The sequence below is a fragment of the Phragmites australis genome, chromosome 12 (assembly GCF_958298935.1).
Source record: "Phragmites australis chromosome 12, lpPhrAust1.1, whole genome shotgun sequence".
Classification (NCBI taxonomy): domain Eukaryota; kingdom Viridiplantae; phylum Streptophyta; class Magnoliopsida; order Poales; family Poaceae; genus Phragmites; species Phragmites australis.
Window position 1 is genome coordinate 30329833 of NC_084932.1, and position 15890 is coordinate 30345722.

Genomic DNA, 15890 nt, shown 5'->3' on the forward strand with positions numbered 1-15890 from the left:
TCCTTATTCGAAGATATCAACCGAGAAATACCGATGCGAGCTTAAGCTGATGAGGACGAGGCTGCCATCGCCGTTCCGACTTCTTGGCGTTGATGGTGTGGGTTATGCTCTAGATCAGGATTGTTAGGATGCTTTTTAATTGCTGCTCTCACAGGTTCCAGGTTGCAGTCACCGTTGAGCTCCAGCTTCTTCAACCTAGGGAGGTGGTCCACTCCAGAAAGAGCCTCCATGGTGGCAAAAGACCAGATGATAATCTCAAGCTTAGGAGCTGCTTCAGTGTCAAAGCTGATGTTGGTGATATCACTGCCCTCAACAACCACTGAGCTGAGGTGCTGGAATTCTTTTTTCTTGAAGTTGAGCGTTGTTACAGTGTATGACTTGTGCAGAAGTCTAAGGCACCGCAGCATTCTTAGCTTGCCAAGTATGTCTATATCATCTGGCCCCAGGGAAGTTTCCCGCAATGTTATCTTGGAAAGTTGATCGAGATCTGCAGTCCAGCTGGGAAGTCCACCTGCGATACCACTGATGTTCAGGCTCTCAAGAAGTTTTGGAGGATTGACTAAAGCAGGCACCACCTCTGCATCAGGAGCACTCTCACTTCTGATCGGTTGGTTGACCCGGATTGACAAGGAGCGTAGGTACAGTTTCTCAATCTGTTGGAACAGAAGTTTCAAGCCACCTTTCTTACCGTGGAGGACCACACCCAATTTTTTCAGTTGCAGCAACTGGCTGATGTCAGTTAAGTCGTTGACATTGTTGGAAACTTCAACATGGGATAATATCTCCAGTTGTTTCATTCTTCGAATGCCACTGGGAAGGCGCACTGCCTCAAACGAAACTGCAAACCTATCAGAGTTGTCGCTTGGAGAGTTTGTGTGGCCTGAGAGCAAGTGTTTTAGCATCGGTAGCGTTATAGATTTTGTGGAGAATGTCCTTATTGCTGTTTGCCGGATGTCCAACGTCTCCAAGCACTGCAGCTTCTCAATCTGCTTGGGTAGTCCGGTAACATCTGTGTTCCTGAGACTCAAGTACCTGAGGAGTAGTACCTTGCAAATATTCTTGAGATGCTTCTTCTTCAAGCCTGCGCAGCCTTCAAGATCCAGCACCTTCAAGATCTTCCATTCGTAAGATCCATGCATAGATTCAATAAGAGTTAGGATGCTACCAAAGGGATGGTCAAAATTTGATGCATGTTGTAGTGTTATCCCACTGTTAATGGGAAGGCGGTGAGCCACATCAGGCGGCAAACATGTGTCCCCGAAGCTTACATATGTGGCAATGAACTCGTGAACTATAGGATGTACTGTGCAGCTCTTGATCTTGCTTGCGGTGCTGGTCTCTCCTGGACGAACAAACCCTCGAGCGACTAGCGTGTCGAAGATGAGCTCTGCTTGATCTTCCAGTGCTGTGTTCATCCCATGCCTGCCCTTATCAAATCCTCTGGCAATACTTCTTTGAGTTATCAGTCCTTCGGCAACCCATCGCCTCACCAAGGCTGTCCTCCTGATCCTGTGATCATGGGGGAATATAGACTGGTACAGCAAGCAGGTTTTGTAATTGGTAGGCAATTCGTTGTAGCAGAACATGAGCATGGTGTTAACAATATCGTTTTTGTTCTCTTGTAGGGCTTCGCGTAACCTGCTAAGCTCCTTCTCAGGCCTGCTAGGATTGACATACAGTAGATGGAGGAACATCTGCAGCGCAAAAGTATGGGGATAGCACTCCTGTAGAACGTCCAATATGGACTGGAATCCAGATTTGGCAAGGGCAAGCGCTCTGCGCCGGAAGAACCCCGGAAGTGTTTTTGATTCTAATTCAATATCAAATATACGGAACTCGAAGGGAAGGGGTTCAAGTTCAACATACTCTGTAGTCACTATTACATAGCACTTTGGAACCCAATGGTAATGACCTATTGGTGAGTAATCAAATAAATATTTCATATTCCCTGGCCTGACACCATCAAGAACGATCAGCGGGTCACCTGGCAGCCTCTCTAATTCCTCGCGGAAGGTCTGGGGATTATCCTTGGCTGAAGAGACCATTTGAGGTGTAATGGGAAATTGTCTGGATAGTTGTGTTATGATCTCGCTGCGTATCTCACGCTTAAATTTATCCTTCCCTCCAAAGTTAACCCAGGCCCTGTGTGGGAATGAGCTCACCAGGGAGGGATGCTGGTACACGCTGCTTGCAATGGATGTCTTCCCTACACGACCCCGTCCTACGATGAATATTACTCTGGGGACCACGCGCTTCTTACCATCCTGCAATTCCGACCACCATCTGTGCCACCCGAGGATCCGTTGGGTGCCTTCCTCAACGGTGTCCGGCGGCGGGTCACCGCAGAATAGCTGCTCACGTCTCCGGAAATCTTCCTCCTCCTCCTCCTCTGGTCCGCCCGGCTTTTCGACGATGGCGCGAGCAGATTGGTCCGGCGGTGGTGCGGGCGGGACGGTGATATCATACCTAAGCCGCCTGTCACTGACGTCCCGCGCCCGGACCTTGAGCTCCCGGATCCGTGTGGCCACCTGGTACCGAGCCGGAACGGTTCGCAGCAGCCAGAGGAGCCGCCGCAAGTACCGCAGGAGGCCGTTGGCAGCGCTTCGTTCACCAGCAGGGGCTCCGACACGGCGGACGTAGAGGTCGACGTCGCCCTCGCAGTCTCGGGCGAGGCCGGCGACCTGCTTCATCCAGGTGCGGACGTGGTGGGCGCGGTGCTGGGCGTCGGTGAGGTGCATGAGCACACTGTTCATGCTCTCCATCTCGTCCCTGATGAACTGCACGTCGCCGCGGGCGCGGCCCGGCAGCTGAGCCTCGCCGATGAGGAGGGCGGTCAGCCGCACTAGCAGCGAGTCCACGGCGCCCTGCGCCATCCCGGCCATCCCTCCCTCTCTCTAGCTATAACTCGGGTGGAAATTGATGGCTGAGAACTACTCAAGCATTTAGCCGGGCGCCTCCATGAGAGAAAGATCAATGGTGGTAGCGTCTAGCTAGACGATGGCTGCAGGAGGACTCCATGGTTAGGGGAGCATCTCAGTCGTCGTCGTCGTCGGACAAGCCGATCAAGTGCCTGGTTAGGCAAGGCACGTCCGGTGTAGCTTTCGTGCAAAAAATCGTGGAACCAGCTTCTTAGCTTGCGATGGAGGCAGCTGCCTTGTTCAGACATGCTCTTCAGTTTCTTCTTTTTCTTTGCCACCAAAACCTTCCTCTTTAGCTTCCCCTAGCTCCTTTCTTCTTTTCTTTTATAGTAGGCCCAGAAACAATGTCTTGTCTTCTTCTTGTGCGGGACAAAGAATATTTTTGTTGCTTGTGGTTACGCATGCAGCCTGAATGATGAATTCCTCGCGCCAAGCTTTGATGCATGGTCCATCAGCCAATGAGCTTCCCATCAGCCAATGGGCTTCCCATATGAGCTTCCCATCAGCCAATGAGAGTGAAAGTAAACATGTGACTGCTTAATTTGTAGAGGTACCATTCGGACAAAAGACAGCCTAAAACGGAGATAATGGCCAGCAAGGTTCCTCCTCAAACCACTCCTAATGCTGATTTTTTATATATTAATTAGATGTTTATCTAAACATAAAGATGATGTGATAAACAATTTAAAGATGAGAGAAGTAGCGTGTTTCTTATGAAAGTAACTATTCTCTTTAAGCAAACCTAAATAATGGTGCGACAATACATTGTTTTGTAAGACTAAAAAACTAGCAACATACATACATATATTGGGCCTGCTCCACGTGCCCACACTGTTGTTCATCGGGTCCCCTCCTCTTCGTAACTCCTCTCCGTCGGATTCGTGCTATGCTCCTTTGCTCCTCCGTCATGGACTCCTCCGCACCTTATCGGCACTTGCCATATTCTTTTGTAGGCATATAATTGAAATTGTTATGATGATTATTGATCGATGAACTAGAGGATAATGAGTGATTGAAGTTGCACTTCTGTCTTTGGAATGTATGTCTCAAATCACACTTGAAAATATAGTATTGTAGTATGGAGCATATAGCTATCTATTTGCATTTTTGCTGCTATGGTACAAAAGCATCTAGACCATCTAGTCATCAACAGTCTAGACGCTAATCATGGGATGACCGTCTATCTACGGCTAGCGTCTAGGTGAACATTACTTGTGACATGAAACTAAACTATTGTTCGTTTTGCTGTTTCAGATACCCACATGCTTTGGGTTTTGGTCTGACAATAAACACAGCCCTACTACTGTGGCTGATGTATTTGGGATGGAAATGGCTCTGGTGGATTAATTATCTGGAACACTACAAATAAGCTGTGTTTTGAGTATCAACTATGAAAGGCCAATTGACTAACTGAGAGCCAAATGTTGTCAATTTTTTTTCTTCAAGATGCCTGGCTGAAGTTTCCAGAAGGGGGCCTGTGGCCGGAACAGAAGTATCTGTGATGGATGCTGTCTTCGTTGGTGTTCAATGTCCGTTCTTTGTAAAAATGAGAAAAGGTCTATCGATCAGATGATGCATTGGGCGGTCTTCAGTTCATTCCAATGGAAGCTTGTGGATTTATGAATTTTTTGTATTTATATTTTAAAAATCAAAAAATTGCAAAAAAAAAGGCCTCTGTGGCTCGATGGAAGGGTCGTATGCACTCGTCACCCTTCCAACGGGGGGACACGTTAAAAAAAAATAAAAATGCAACATTCCAATGCTATCAAATTCAAAATATTATTGAAATAATCATAAAAATTATGAAAAAGATATATAGTGTAGAGGATCCTATAATCTATCTCGCAAAAATATTTCAACTCCAAATATAATATGTATTGTCTTTCTTGTTTCTCATTGTACAAATAATATTTTTTCTAAACTTTTTTAGAGTTAGATCATAGTATCCTTTATACCACTAAATTTTTTAGAACTTTTATGATAATTTTGATAGTGTTTTGAATTTTGAGAGCAAGAGAACGATTTGTTTTTTTAAATGTGTCGCCTATTGCAAGGGCAACATGCTCCCAGCGGGTGATATACGTTTATTTTTGCATTTTTTTGAAATAAACGCCTACTTTCATAATTTTTTGATTTTTGAAATATAAAAACAAAAAAAATCATGTTGATAATATTAGATTATCAATCATGAATGTAAACGATCGAGATGGTTGATAATATTAGATTGCACTAGTGCTGCGAATATAATTTGCCGGCAAATTATTAACTGATTTTTCACTCGTAATGACGATGCTGATGCAGCTATGGCAAATGATCCCTCTTCCATCCCTCACACTGGTGATTGATGCAAGCCAAGTTTTGCTTCTAGGGCGTGTTTTACAATCCTCCCAAGTTTCTAAATTTGGATTGGTCAAAGGAAACACACACACGTTTGGATTTGGTGTTAGATTTCGAAATCTAGAACCCCAAGGCAATCCACCGTTGACCAACCCCAGCCCGTGCCCATGACATGTGGCCCCGACACAGTGCCGTTGACGGCAAGGCAATTAAGGCCCAGTCGTTTTCTTCGTGCCCCCTCCACCTCTCCCGCTATACCGTCCTGGGCACTGACTCCTCCCCAGTGCATACCTCCTTCGTATATTGAGAAGTCCAAGGATTTAACTGAAAATACCAGGACACGTGTCCGCCTTTGATTGGGAACTAGGTACACAGAAATCCGTCAACTGTTTTGCATCTTCACGAAAGGGCCCTCGTAAATTTTTGTAATTTGTTTTCGCTTGGTTTTCCGCCGTCCTCTTCTTCTCACCAGTCTCCTCCGGTGGGGGCAAGAGAGAGAGAGAGAGAGAGAGAGAGAGAGAGAGAGAGACGACAACAGCGATGGCCTCGCTGGGGCGGATGGCGATGCTGCTGGTTCTCGCGGGGATTCTGGTCTCCGCTTCTCCGGCGGCGGAGGAAGGAGGTGATGGATCTTTTCCCCGTCTCAACCGCCGGTTCTTTGGTTCGAGTCACCGATGAGTTACTTCGTTGCTACGGCTTACCTTATTCTTGCGTGATCGGTGCTGGTTCCGGGCGGTTCGTGGTTGCTTGGGAGGGGGCGATTCTGGGGAAACCTGGAAAGGCGGCCAGTTAGGGGGAGTTGATAGATTGTGGCGGCTGTACCGGCACAGCGCGAGGAGGCGAGAGCGTGGAAGGGGTTTCATGCGAATTGGATGGGGGTTGATGAGGGGGGAGCTCGGGGAAGGTGTGATTTTTAGTGTGGTGACTGGTGCGGCTGCAAATTTCTTCGGGATTTGAGGAATGTGTGGGCGAATTTTGATTGGGGAAAGGAAAAGTTGCTGACTTTAGAGCAATGCTTAGTGTGTTTTAGTTTCAAACGCTATCTAGAGGAATTAGGAGAGAGGATTCCGATCTTTGTGCATGGGGATGTCGATGCCATAGCGAGAACTGAGAAGAGAGCCATGCGATTTCAAAATGACTAGTGGCTGCGCTGAATTGGTAATGCCATTGGATATCACAGCACTAAGTTCTGGTCTCTGACATGTGGATTTCTTTTACTGCTATAGTGCTATTGTGCCAGTAAATCAAGTGAATGTTAACATATTGTTTACACGTTTATTTGCCAATGCAGTACTCAGGATGAAGAGTTCTGATGGCGGTTATTCTTACAACCATACTCTTGCTCATATTCTTGTCGAATATGCATCCGCTGTAAGTTCCTGCTTGAACAATGTGCTGGTACTTGGTTTTGTTGACAACTGCATAATTTAGTTCCCCCAATCAAACTTCCTATTGTACTAGCTAGGTAATTTCTGTGGTGAAAATGTATTCATGCCCTTTTTTCGTACCTTTTTCCACACCTTGCCATGCCCTCCCTTTTCGATGCATCATGTCCAGTATGTCAGTCACTATCTCTATCCTGTTCTATGATGAAACTTACATTAGTGTTTTTCTTTTTTCTTTTTGAATGAAAATAATCGTTTTATAGACTTGGCTTACACAAATATGTTTCAGGTTTATACATCTGACTTAACATCACTTTTCACATGGACCTGTCCAAGGTGCGAAGGTCACACAAAGGTAACACCCTTATGAGTCACTAAAGTTGGTGCTTGCACTGTTTGTTCAAGTAATTCTACATGTTCCTCGGTATCTAACTGTATGTTTTGCATAATTGATGCAGGGTTTTGAGATGATAGAGATAATTGTAGATGTGGAGAACTGCTTACAGGTTCATTATCTTTTAGTGTTTCTGCAATCTTTTCCTTGCATTCAGTGTTTAATGAAAAATATGTTCAATTGTTTATTGAGCAGGCATTTGTTGGAGTAGCCCCTGATCCGCGATCCATAATCATTGCGTTTAGAGGCACTCAACAACACAGGTACAGAAAATTTTCCATTAAACATAGCGTATTAGTGATCAAGACTTGTACCATATGGACACATGCTCTCAGACATCACCTTTTTATCTGTTTCTATGTAACAAAGTATTCCATTTTCGTTTTCAGTCATAAAGTGTTTACTCTTTCAAAACTTATGAATATGCTATCAAGAAGCATTCAATGTTCACATCTCTTTGATTGGTTGCCTTGGAATTTTACTTGCAAAGTGTCTCCAACTGGATTGAAGATCTCTTCTGGAAGCAGCTCGATGTGATTTATCCAGGCATGCCTGATGCAATGGTAACTCCACTAGTCAAGTATTTGTCGTTTTTAAGAGTTATCATTGAATTAGCAATAACTTTTATTTGCTTGCTGCTTGTCTGCCTCATGTTTCAGGTCCATCATGGATTTTATTCGGCATATTATAATACAACTCTGCGGCATGAGATCTTGAAATCTATTCAATGGGCAAGGAAAACATATGGAACACTACCCATAAATGTTGTGGGTCACTCCATGGGAGGTGCTTTAGCTTCATTCTGTGCCCTTGATCTTTCTGTAAGTACTTTTAGGCCATCTGGATCTCTATGTGTTGTGTGGACATATTTAATCCTCGAATCTGGATACTTTTGGTTCTTTCATGAACTGTTATGGAAATACATGCAGAATAAGGTTTCCTCCTACCACAACATTAGAAACAGCTAAGTTCCTTCTTGTGATATAAGTTATTATGTATACCTAATGGAGTTATTGGTTTATTGCATCAAATAGTAATATAATATACACACCTAGGATTAAACCTATGCTTCTTTCATGATAAGATTGTATTATTATAATATATGTAGATTGTTGGATTCAATGAACTCATATCTTGCCTGTTCTGTTACAGGTTAAGTTTGGATCACAAGAAGTTGAGCTCATGACTTTTGGACAGCCTCGGGTAGGGAATCCTGCTTTTGCTTCATACTTCAGTGAACAAGTCCCAAGAACAATCCGTGTGACCCATCAGAATGATGTTGTGCCACATTTACCACCGTATTATTATTACCTAGGTGAATGGACATATCATCATTTTGCCAGAGAGGTATGCATTTGTTACTTGAAAATAATTTACAAAGGTGCATACGTGTACTGAAGTTTCTCCAGAGCACTGTTGTGTCATATTGTCATCCATTTCTTCTGCATTTGTTTCTCTTCAGGTTTGGCTTCATGAGACCATAGAAGGAAATGTAGTTACCAGAAATGAGACAATCTGTGATGATTCTGGTGAGGACCCAACCTGCAGCAGGTATATATCTGCCTCTCATGGCCTCATATTTCTGGACATTTATGTTCTTCCCTTTGTTTCTTATTCTTTGCTTTTGCTTGAAAAGATCGGTCTATGGGATAAGTGTAGCAGATCATCTTGAGTACTACGGCGTCACACTACATGCTGATTCAAGGGGAACCTGTCAATTTGTGATTGGTGCAGCCAACTCAGCATACAGTTACATTCGTGAAGTTGATGGAACCATCATCTTGTCAAGATATCTGCAAGAACCACGTGCCCTAGAATCTATGTAACTTTTTATGCCAGGAAAATACACCCTTGTACAGTATTTTGTTTTCATTTTGTGTATAATTCATGAAATGTAGACATGCTGGGTGCTCAAGGAGCTCTCCTGAGGATAAGGAGAGGCTCACCTTTTAAATGTGCCCCCTTTGCTCAAGTGAGAATTGCACATGTAAGCTCCATAGCATTGTATGTACGCCTTAATTGATGTATATGAAAATATATGACAAGCTTAAGTGATGGAAATATTTGATGGTACCCCTTGTTTGGTCTTTCACTCACTGTGATTCTACCTTTAGATATTTCCAGATTTTCTCTCAGCATTTCAACTCACCTTTACCTTTGTGTCAGATATGCATTCGCAGATCAAAGAATGTAGCCCATTGCATACAAGAGGAGCCAAGAACTGATCAAACTCAGGGAAGAATCTCAAGATGCAAAGTTCTACAGATGGTCAGCACTGCCAAGGCAGATCTTGAGGATAAGGATACATATCTATCCAGATATTCTCCATTACCATCTGCTTGTCCTGAGGTTTGCATCATACATAAGAAAATGCATCGGTGCATGTCAACGGTGACTGTACCATAGCATCCCTTACACAGCATGTGCTGAAGATATGTAATGCAAGATTGCACGGTCGGATCTCCGCGCCATACCATAGCATCCCTTACACAGCATTGATGATGTGCTCAGGAATTATGGTGAAAATCTTCAGAGGGAACAAGATATAGCAAATTGCGCAGATTTATCTGATAAGGTCTGGCTAATGATTTGATCAGCAATAATGGCGAAACTATTGAGAAACAAGAGATTGCAAATGGGGCAGATTCTGCCGCTGCGGATAAGGTCAGAAGAGAGAGTGACTGTGCGAGGGACTGAATGAGACTGCAAGCTCTCTGTCTGAAGATGCTATTCTGAACATGAAGAGGAGTCTGATCCCACCTATGGAAAGTGGCTGCTCTTAGCTGGAGGAATGAGATCCTTCTGTCATACTGTCATGTGACAAAGTGTGGTCGTGTTGTTGTCGGCGCCATTTTCTTTTTTTATGGACTTCTGTGTTTGGTCTGAACTCTCAGGTTATCAGTGATGCAGGGCATGTTTCAGTTTTTCACATAACTGAAGGGGAACAGTGGCAACTACTAGTTACACGAAGTTTCAGATTGCATTTTGTTGGCATGCATTGCACCCCAAGAGCAGAACAAAGTTGCATTGTGCTCATAACTTTGAGCTTATCTCTACTATGTTTACATGTGTAAATCAATACTTTAACTGTATGTGCAAGTGTTAATACATGTATCTATATCCTTCCAAGACTGTGTGCTTATAAACTGTAAGTCTGTAACCAACAAGGATTTCCCCAAAGAGCATGCGGGTGAGATGGCTTGTCCCACCACTCATTTTGCACTGAGATTTGTGCAGTGCACATATTCTTTTTCCTATGTGCAATTCACAGATCTCATATCTTAGTGCAAAATTGGATGGTGTGGATAAAGTACCTCACCTGCAAGTCATTATTGTGGCAATACATTTTCTAGTCTGTAACCGAGCAATCGTTTTCAACCCCGAAGAAAATCCACAAATATCTGTACTGTTCTATATATCCTCATGCTCTGTGAAAAGGTCCTCTTCTTTGAGTTTTAGGCGTATATATATGAAGTTTTGCAAGATGTCAACTGGTGACTCATGAGGAGAGATTCCAATATTCTTAGGGCCCTCATGGCATGAGCATGAACACTAACATGGATTTATCAAAAAATGCCCAATCTTTAACCTGCATTGGATCAGAAAAATCATTTAGCAGTTATAGAAGAACCAAATCTAGCTATATACGTTCCATATATGCATATTAACATGTTTATAAAATGCTAGTAATTTCTGTAGAATCTTTATCAACTGCAAGTAGGTGGCAACATCTTTTCCAGCCTATAAAACGCAAGCCATGCACCCGGCCATCAGCAAGAAACCAGCCACACGCACACATCCTCTTCCAAATCGTCTAGAAGCCTCTAGAACGTTCCCATCGCCGTACGTGGAAGAGATCGAATAACTAGCTAATGGACCGCGTGGCGAGGCTGGCGTCGGAGCGTGCGGTGGTGGTGTTCACGGTGAGCAATTGCAGCATGTGCCACGCCGTGACGTCGCTGCTGGGCAACCTGGGCGTGAACGTGGCCGTGCACGAGCTGGACAGGGACCCCAGGGGCAGGGAGATGGAGCGGGAGCTCGCCAGGAGGCTCGGTGGCGGCCGCGGTGCCCCCTCCGTGCCAGCGGTGTTCGTGGGCGGCGACCTCGTCGGCGGGACCAACAGGGTCATGGCGTTGCACCTCGCCGGCGAGCTCGTGCCCATGCTCAAGAGAGCCGGCGCGCTCTGGCTGTAGGATCGAGAACGTCCGCATGGCTAGTTTTTTTTTTTTTAATTTTATCCAGATGTGTATACATGAATAATAAGAAGGTGATGAGAATGCAAAAAAAAGAAGAAGAAAAAATCGATGTAGAAGCGTGCCTGAATGCCATGTTTTTTATGCCCATGTGCTGAGAATAATACTACCACTGTTTTCAAACAATGTCGCTTTGTTTGATACTCTACTATTCAAACTTTGGTAGTCAATTTTTAAGAAGTACGTGTATAAATTATAACAATGTCATGCCTGGATAGGATTCAGAGATCAAAAAACACAGAATCATATAAAAATCTGTGCACGGTAAGAACCACAAAAATGGTCATGAAGAGAAACAGGAATAAATTCGGAAGAAAAACAATGTGCAAACAGTTCAAATCCGCGCATTATTATTGCATCTGGATTAGTATTCAGTTTTGAAGTGTACGCGTAGCTTGTAATACGGTACATGTGGATGTTGATTCGAAGTGTTTACAATTTTATGTGCTGAATAACACGCGATCGATCATTTTGCTGATCGAAGAACATGCAGAGGCAGCGAGCTGAGCTGCAGGTACGGATCAGAGCACGTACGTACACGTAGAATGAAGCGCCTCTTGCATGAATCGAAGCAGTGGGGGTGCCCCCATGCGAAGGCGAGGTGCTGAGCCAAAACAAGTTGTCCGATAGTTATTGAGCCAAATCTTTTTAGGAATCGTCACAAGTTGAGGTGCTGAGAGCTGCTATGCTGCTTTAATCATGTTGTCGGCGGTTAGGACCTCTCCGACTTTTCAACACAGCTTGAAAGTAGAATAAAACGAGAGGTATAGTGAAGTCATTTTTGCTTTATTACAATGAACAATTCTAGTTACAATAAGGTGTCTTTCATAGGTTTATACTCCTTCTCTAATGTGTGTTTAGAAAGAAGTAAGTAATATATACATTTTAGAAAAAATATATACTTCATTTATAAAGAAGTATACACATATCAAAAAATAATATATACCTATCAGAAAGTAGTATATACTTTGATTACACACATATGTATGTATGCATGTATGAAAACTACTTTGTATTCCAGGGAATACATACTCCTGGCTCAATCTATAGTTTATCTCATTATAATTAAAATATATATTTTTTAAAGATGTATATATTATTTTCTAACACACACACACACACACACACACACACACACACACACACACACACACACACACACACACACACACATATATATATAAAACATTCTGAGATGTATATATGTGTGTGAAAAGCCTCTCTCATGAAACAGGTATAGGTGAAATAGTCCATCCAAAATAGGAGTAGGACTCCTTGTGCAATTTCGATAGGATTTCAACAAAATCATATCTAGCCTGCAATCGTCGATAAAACTCGATCAGAGGGAGTGACGTCCACCGGCAGATGCCCCTTGCATGCATCAACATCCCTATTCAATCCGTTTCAAAAAAAAAAAAATTCCATCCGTCCGTCGGTTGCATCACATGAAAAAAAAAAAGGAACCGAATCATCGATCGATCTTCTTGCTGGATTCTCATGCATGCATACGCGTCCACGCGCGCGAATCCGAGAACGCATGCACGCGCGCCGTCTGATCGCGGCGTGCGTATATAGATCGACGTCCGATGGATCGACAGGAGCATGATGGAGATGCACATCCAGATCTTGCATGCAGCATGCGAAAGAATATATGGACAGATTCCGATAAGGAACAAAGTGAGCTGCAGATGCTCTGCGTTAACCTTACCTGACCCCCAGAAACCACAGCTCGGATACCGGCTGGAATCCGTCAGCCTCCACGCATCCTGCGGCGGACATACCACGCCGATGTATTCCGGCCGCCGGCGCCGCCGCCATCGGCGCTGTCGACGATTCTTCCGGGCTTCGCATCTGAGGTGTACATATGTTGATATATCCTTTCCCCCTGGTGAAATGTTTGGGTCTCTGAACTCGGCCTGAAGTGGATCAACACTCAAATCAAACAATTAATGTACATGAACAACGAAAGGAGTGACCAAACGGAGCCAAAACAACAGGAAATGCAACTCCGCGTACGCACACATAATCTATTTCGATCGTTCATTCTTTTCACTTAGTACTCATTCACCCATTAATTTTCTCACCTATCTTATGATATTTTTCATTTACTTCTTCAATATAAATCTTAACGTAAATACAAATCTCAACACAATAAAAGGTCTTGCATGCCTAATAGAATTTTCGTGTTCCAAAACAACTGATGTCATTCCGTTAAGTCCAAATTGTTACATTGGAGATAACCAAACGCAGTCATGGTATCATGTCTCTACTTACTACGATCTAAATGTGGAACCATCCCAAATGAAAAACTAATCATTGCTTCTTTTTGGCCCATGCTCGTCACGGTCCATATATACCAACAGATTTGGACGTCTAATCACATGACGGTTCCAGAATTCATCTGGACCGTTCGATCGACGATCGATATGGTGCATCCCTGTGACATGAGTGACCAATCATTGTTGGTAGAATTTTTTTTATCTATGTTCACCGATAACACCAATAGGCCGATATATCGCCTGTAATTGGGAAAAAGTCAGATGGATTCTTTTAAATTCAAATTCAAATTTTGAGTTCAGAATAAATAAATTTAGAGCCATTTATCCATCGATTAGCAACCATCAGCTAGCATAGTGCTTGGATGCGTGTGCTCGTATACAATAAGGACTCTTTTACCTTATTAAATTTAAATATCACCCAAAAAATTTACTATCAGGACTCTTAATTATATATCGGCGATATTGTGAACACTGGTCTTTGTATATCCTTCTACTAACACCATCTTTGCATACTCCCTCTTATTTCTAAATATACCTGATTTTAGCCTCCCAATAATTTCCTAAATGTATGCCATCCTATAAATCATTTTTTACACCTAAGATCCATCCTAGTATACGCAACAAATCTAAACGACGTATATTTGGAATAGAAGGGGGAATTGTATTGTGGATTGCTAATTCACTCTGCTGAGTGTTAGACATTTGATCAACATTTGGTCCTTTGGTGAAACTGAAGCAGTAGTTCTGCATCTAAATCCCTGCTTCAATATGTTTCATGTGGTAGCCTTTGTTTACACTAAAAAAGAACCAAGCTACAGATACTTTTGTGGTGTTTTGTAGGAATCAAAAGAAGCCCGTGAGGCTGTTATCAAGCATCAATGGCTCTGCTTACTACGGGCACAGAAGATCCTGCGTGTGAGTATGATTATGACGTAGTGAACGGCCCGACGGGATTTAATGCGGCTGTCGGCTACTTGCTCTCGCTCGCTGCCATCGCTCCGCTCCAAGATCTAATCCTATTCCTACCGACGTGAAAGTTGAAACCAAGTAGTAAAACACACACAAAAAAATGTCAAAAAACAGTTAACAAAGTAATTTTTCTTCGTTTCGGTAAGGGCAACAGCTGAAATTCAGGAACAAAAATGGCGGGCCTATTTGACCATACTGACAGTAGCAAACAACAATGATATGATATGACCCCAGTGCAGATGTTTGTTTCGGTGGTTTCCTGTGTAGATCGTGCCCACAAGGTCAGTGTTGGAGAGCAATGGAGTGAGGCAGGTCTTTCAGCTTTTCTCATGTCTCAGACCGAGTAGCGGTCAGCCGGTCAGTAGCAGCTCTCGGCTGTGCAACGACTGAGGGTCTGAGGCAATGAAATCAGGCACCACATGCGCTTGTCTCAAGGAAATTCATAATGGCGCGCAGACAGAGGTGGACGATGCACACAGATTTGCTGTCTTTTCCTTTGTTCCTAATCTCTCCTCCATAACGAAAATGTTAGAGAAATTTTACAGTGATCTAAAATTAATATACGTTATTTATTTTTATGTTTAACGGTCCAAATTAGTTAAAATACTACTTATTTCTCACCGATAGTATAGGTAAGTATATGTGAGTAGTATAGTAGTATTAGATTATTTTGGAAAGAAAAAATACGTGGTATGAAAGTAATTACCTGCAGTTATATGTCTCTAAATAGAGTAATATTTTATTACTATTTTAACATTTTAATCTGCATTCGGTATGAGAGTTCATTTGCTACCCATCGGCTAGGGTTAGCGATCCGACATTTGCGACGTCGATCTTTCTATTAGCAAAAGTATGGTGAATAATTTTAATAAAATTATCATAATTACCAAAATATCTAATTACGTAGATCGTCAGATTAAATTTATACTATCTTTTACCTCTAGTAGTATGAATCACCGTAAAAGAGTTCAAATGTTACACCCTTGATCCCCGATATAAGTCAATCTAGCTCGTGGCTAATCAAGGGCCAATATTGCTCCTCATGGTATCACTTTTCCATTTGGGTGTAGGTTCGACGGACAATCTAGGCCCGTTTGGAGCGTAGAAGACTCGAAAAAGCTAGTAAAATCCATACAAATCCCATATGAAATTCACGGGCACAGAGGCCTTAACTATTCTCAGTCATCTTATTCCCTGCTTAATTTCCCACTCCTAATTCTTTTGTTGCACTCTCGCATTTAACCTACAAGACAACGGTGTAATAAATCCATCTCTCATCTCATGCACGCATGATAGAGTAAGTGATAACAGTAAAGTGAATGACCTTTCCATGGGAGATTGTTGCTGCTGACTGT

At 43.0% G+C, this 15890-nt stretch overlaps 3 protein-coding genes across 4 annotated transcripts; 2 read left to right on the forward strand and 1 right to left on the reverse strand.

The window, feature by feature from the left end:
* Positions 1 to 3249, reverse strand: LOC133886223 (disease resistance protein PIK6-NP-like). The gene is made up of 2 exons (XM_062325950.1): positions 2483 to 3249; positions 1 to 1405 (listed from the first exon to the last, which is right to left on the reverse strand). Exons 1-2 carry the CDS (start codon positions 2880 to 2882, stop codon positions 42 to 44), a joined length of 1764 nt encoding a protein of 587 aa, XP_062181934.1. The 5' UTR covers positions 2883 to 3249; the 3' UTR covers positions 1 to 41.
* A 2479-nt stretch (positions 3250 to 5728) lies between these two features.
* LOC133887001 (lipase-like) lies at positions 5729 to 10201 on the forward strand. 2 transcript variants are annotated; one of them, XR_009903492.1, is made up of 11 exons: positions 5729 to 5877; positions 6547 to 6626; positions 6930 to 6995; positions 7099 to 7146; positions 7230 to 7297; positions 7525 to 7597; positions 7694 to 7855; positions 8187 to 8381; positions 8497 to 8585; positions 8671 to 9021; positions 9201 to 10201. XR_009903492.1 is itself a non-coding variant. In XM_062326911.1 (10 exons), the coding sequence occupies exons 1-10, from the start codon at positions 5796 to 5798 to the stop codon at positions 8858 to 8860; spliced, it is 1053 nt and encodes a 350-aa protein (XP_062182895.1). In that variant the 5' UTR covers positions 5729 to 5795; the 3' UTR covers positions 8861 to 9107. The 2 variants fall into 2 exon arrangements, 1 of the variants encoding a protein (XP_062182895.1); XM_062326911.1 differs by lacking the exon at positions 9201 to 10201 and having other exon boundaries at positions 8671 to 9107.
* Positions 10202 to 10764: 563 nt separating this feature from the next.
* Positions 10765 to 11293, forward strand: LOC133887207 (glutaredoxin-C10-like). The gene has a single exon (XM_062327157.1). The coding sequence runs from the start codon at positions 10907 to 10909 to the stop codon at positions 11225 to 11227; it is 321 nt and encodes a 106-aa protein (XP_062183141.1). The 5' UTR covers positions 10765 to 10906; the 3' UTR covers positions 11228 to 11293.
* The last annotated feature ends 4597 nt before the right edge of the window (positions 11294 to 15890 follow it).

Coding starts and splice junctions, on each gene's coding strand:
- LOC133886223 (XM_062325950.1), bottom strand. CDS start 2,882: ATGGCCGGGATGGCGCAGGGCGCCGTGGACTCGCTGCTAGTGCGGCTG. Junction 1,406..2,482: donor GGTCCGGGCGCGGGACGTCA/GTGACAGGCGGC, acceptor GGATGAACACAG/CACTGGAAGATCAAGCAGAG.
- LOC133887001 (XM_062326911.1), top strand. CDS start 5,796: ATGGCCTCGCTGGGGCGGATGGCGATGCTGCTGGTTCTCGCGGGGATT. Junction 7,298..7,524: donor AGAGGCACTCAACAACACAG/GTACAGAAAATT, acceptor TTACTTGCAAAG/TGTCTCCAACTGGATTGAAG. Junction 7,856..8,186: donor TCTGTGCCCTTGATCTTTCT/GTAAGTACTTTT, acceptor GTTCTGTTACAG/GTTAAGTTTGGATCACAAGA.
- LOC133887207 (XM_062327157.1), top strand. CDS start 10,907: ATGGACCGCGTGGCGAGGCTGGCGTCGGAGCGTGCGGTGGTGGTGTTC.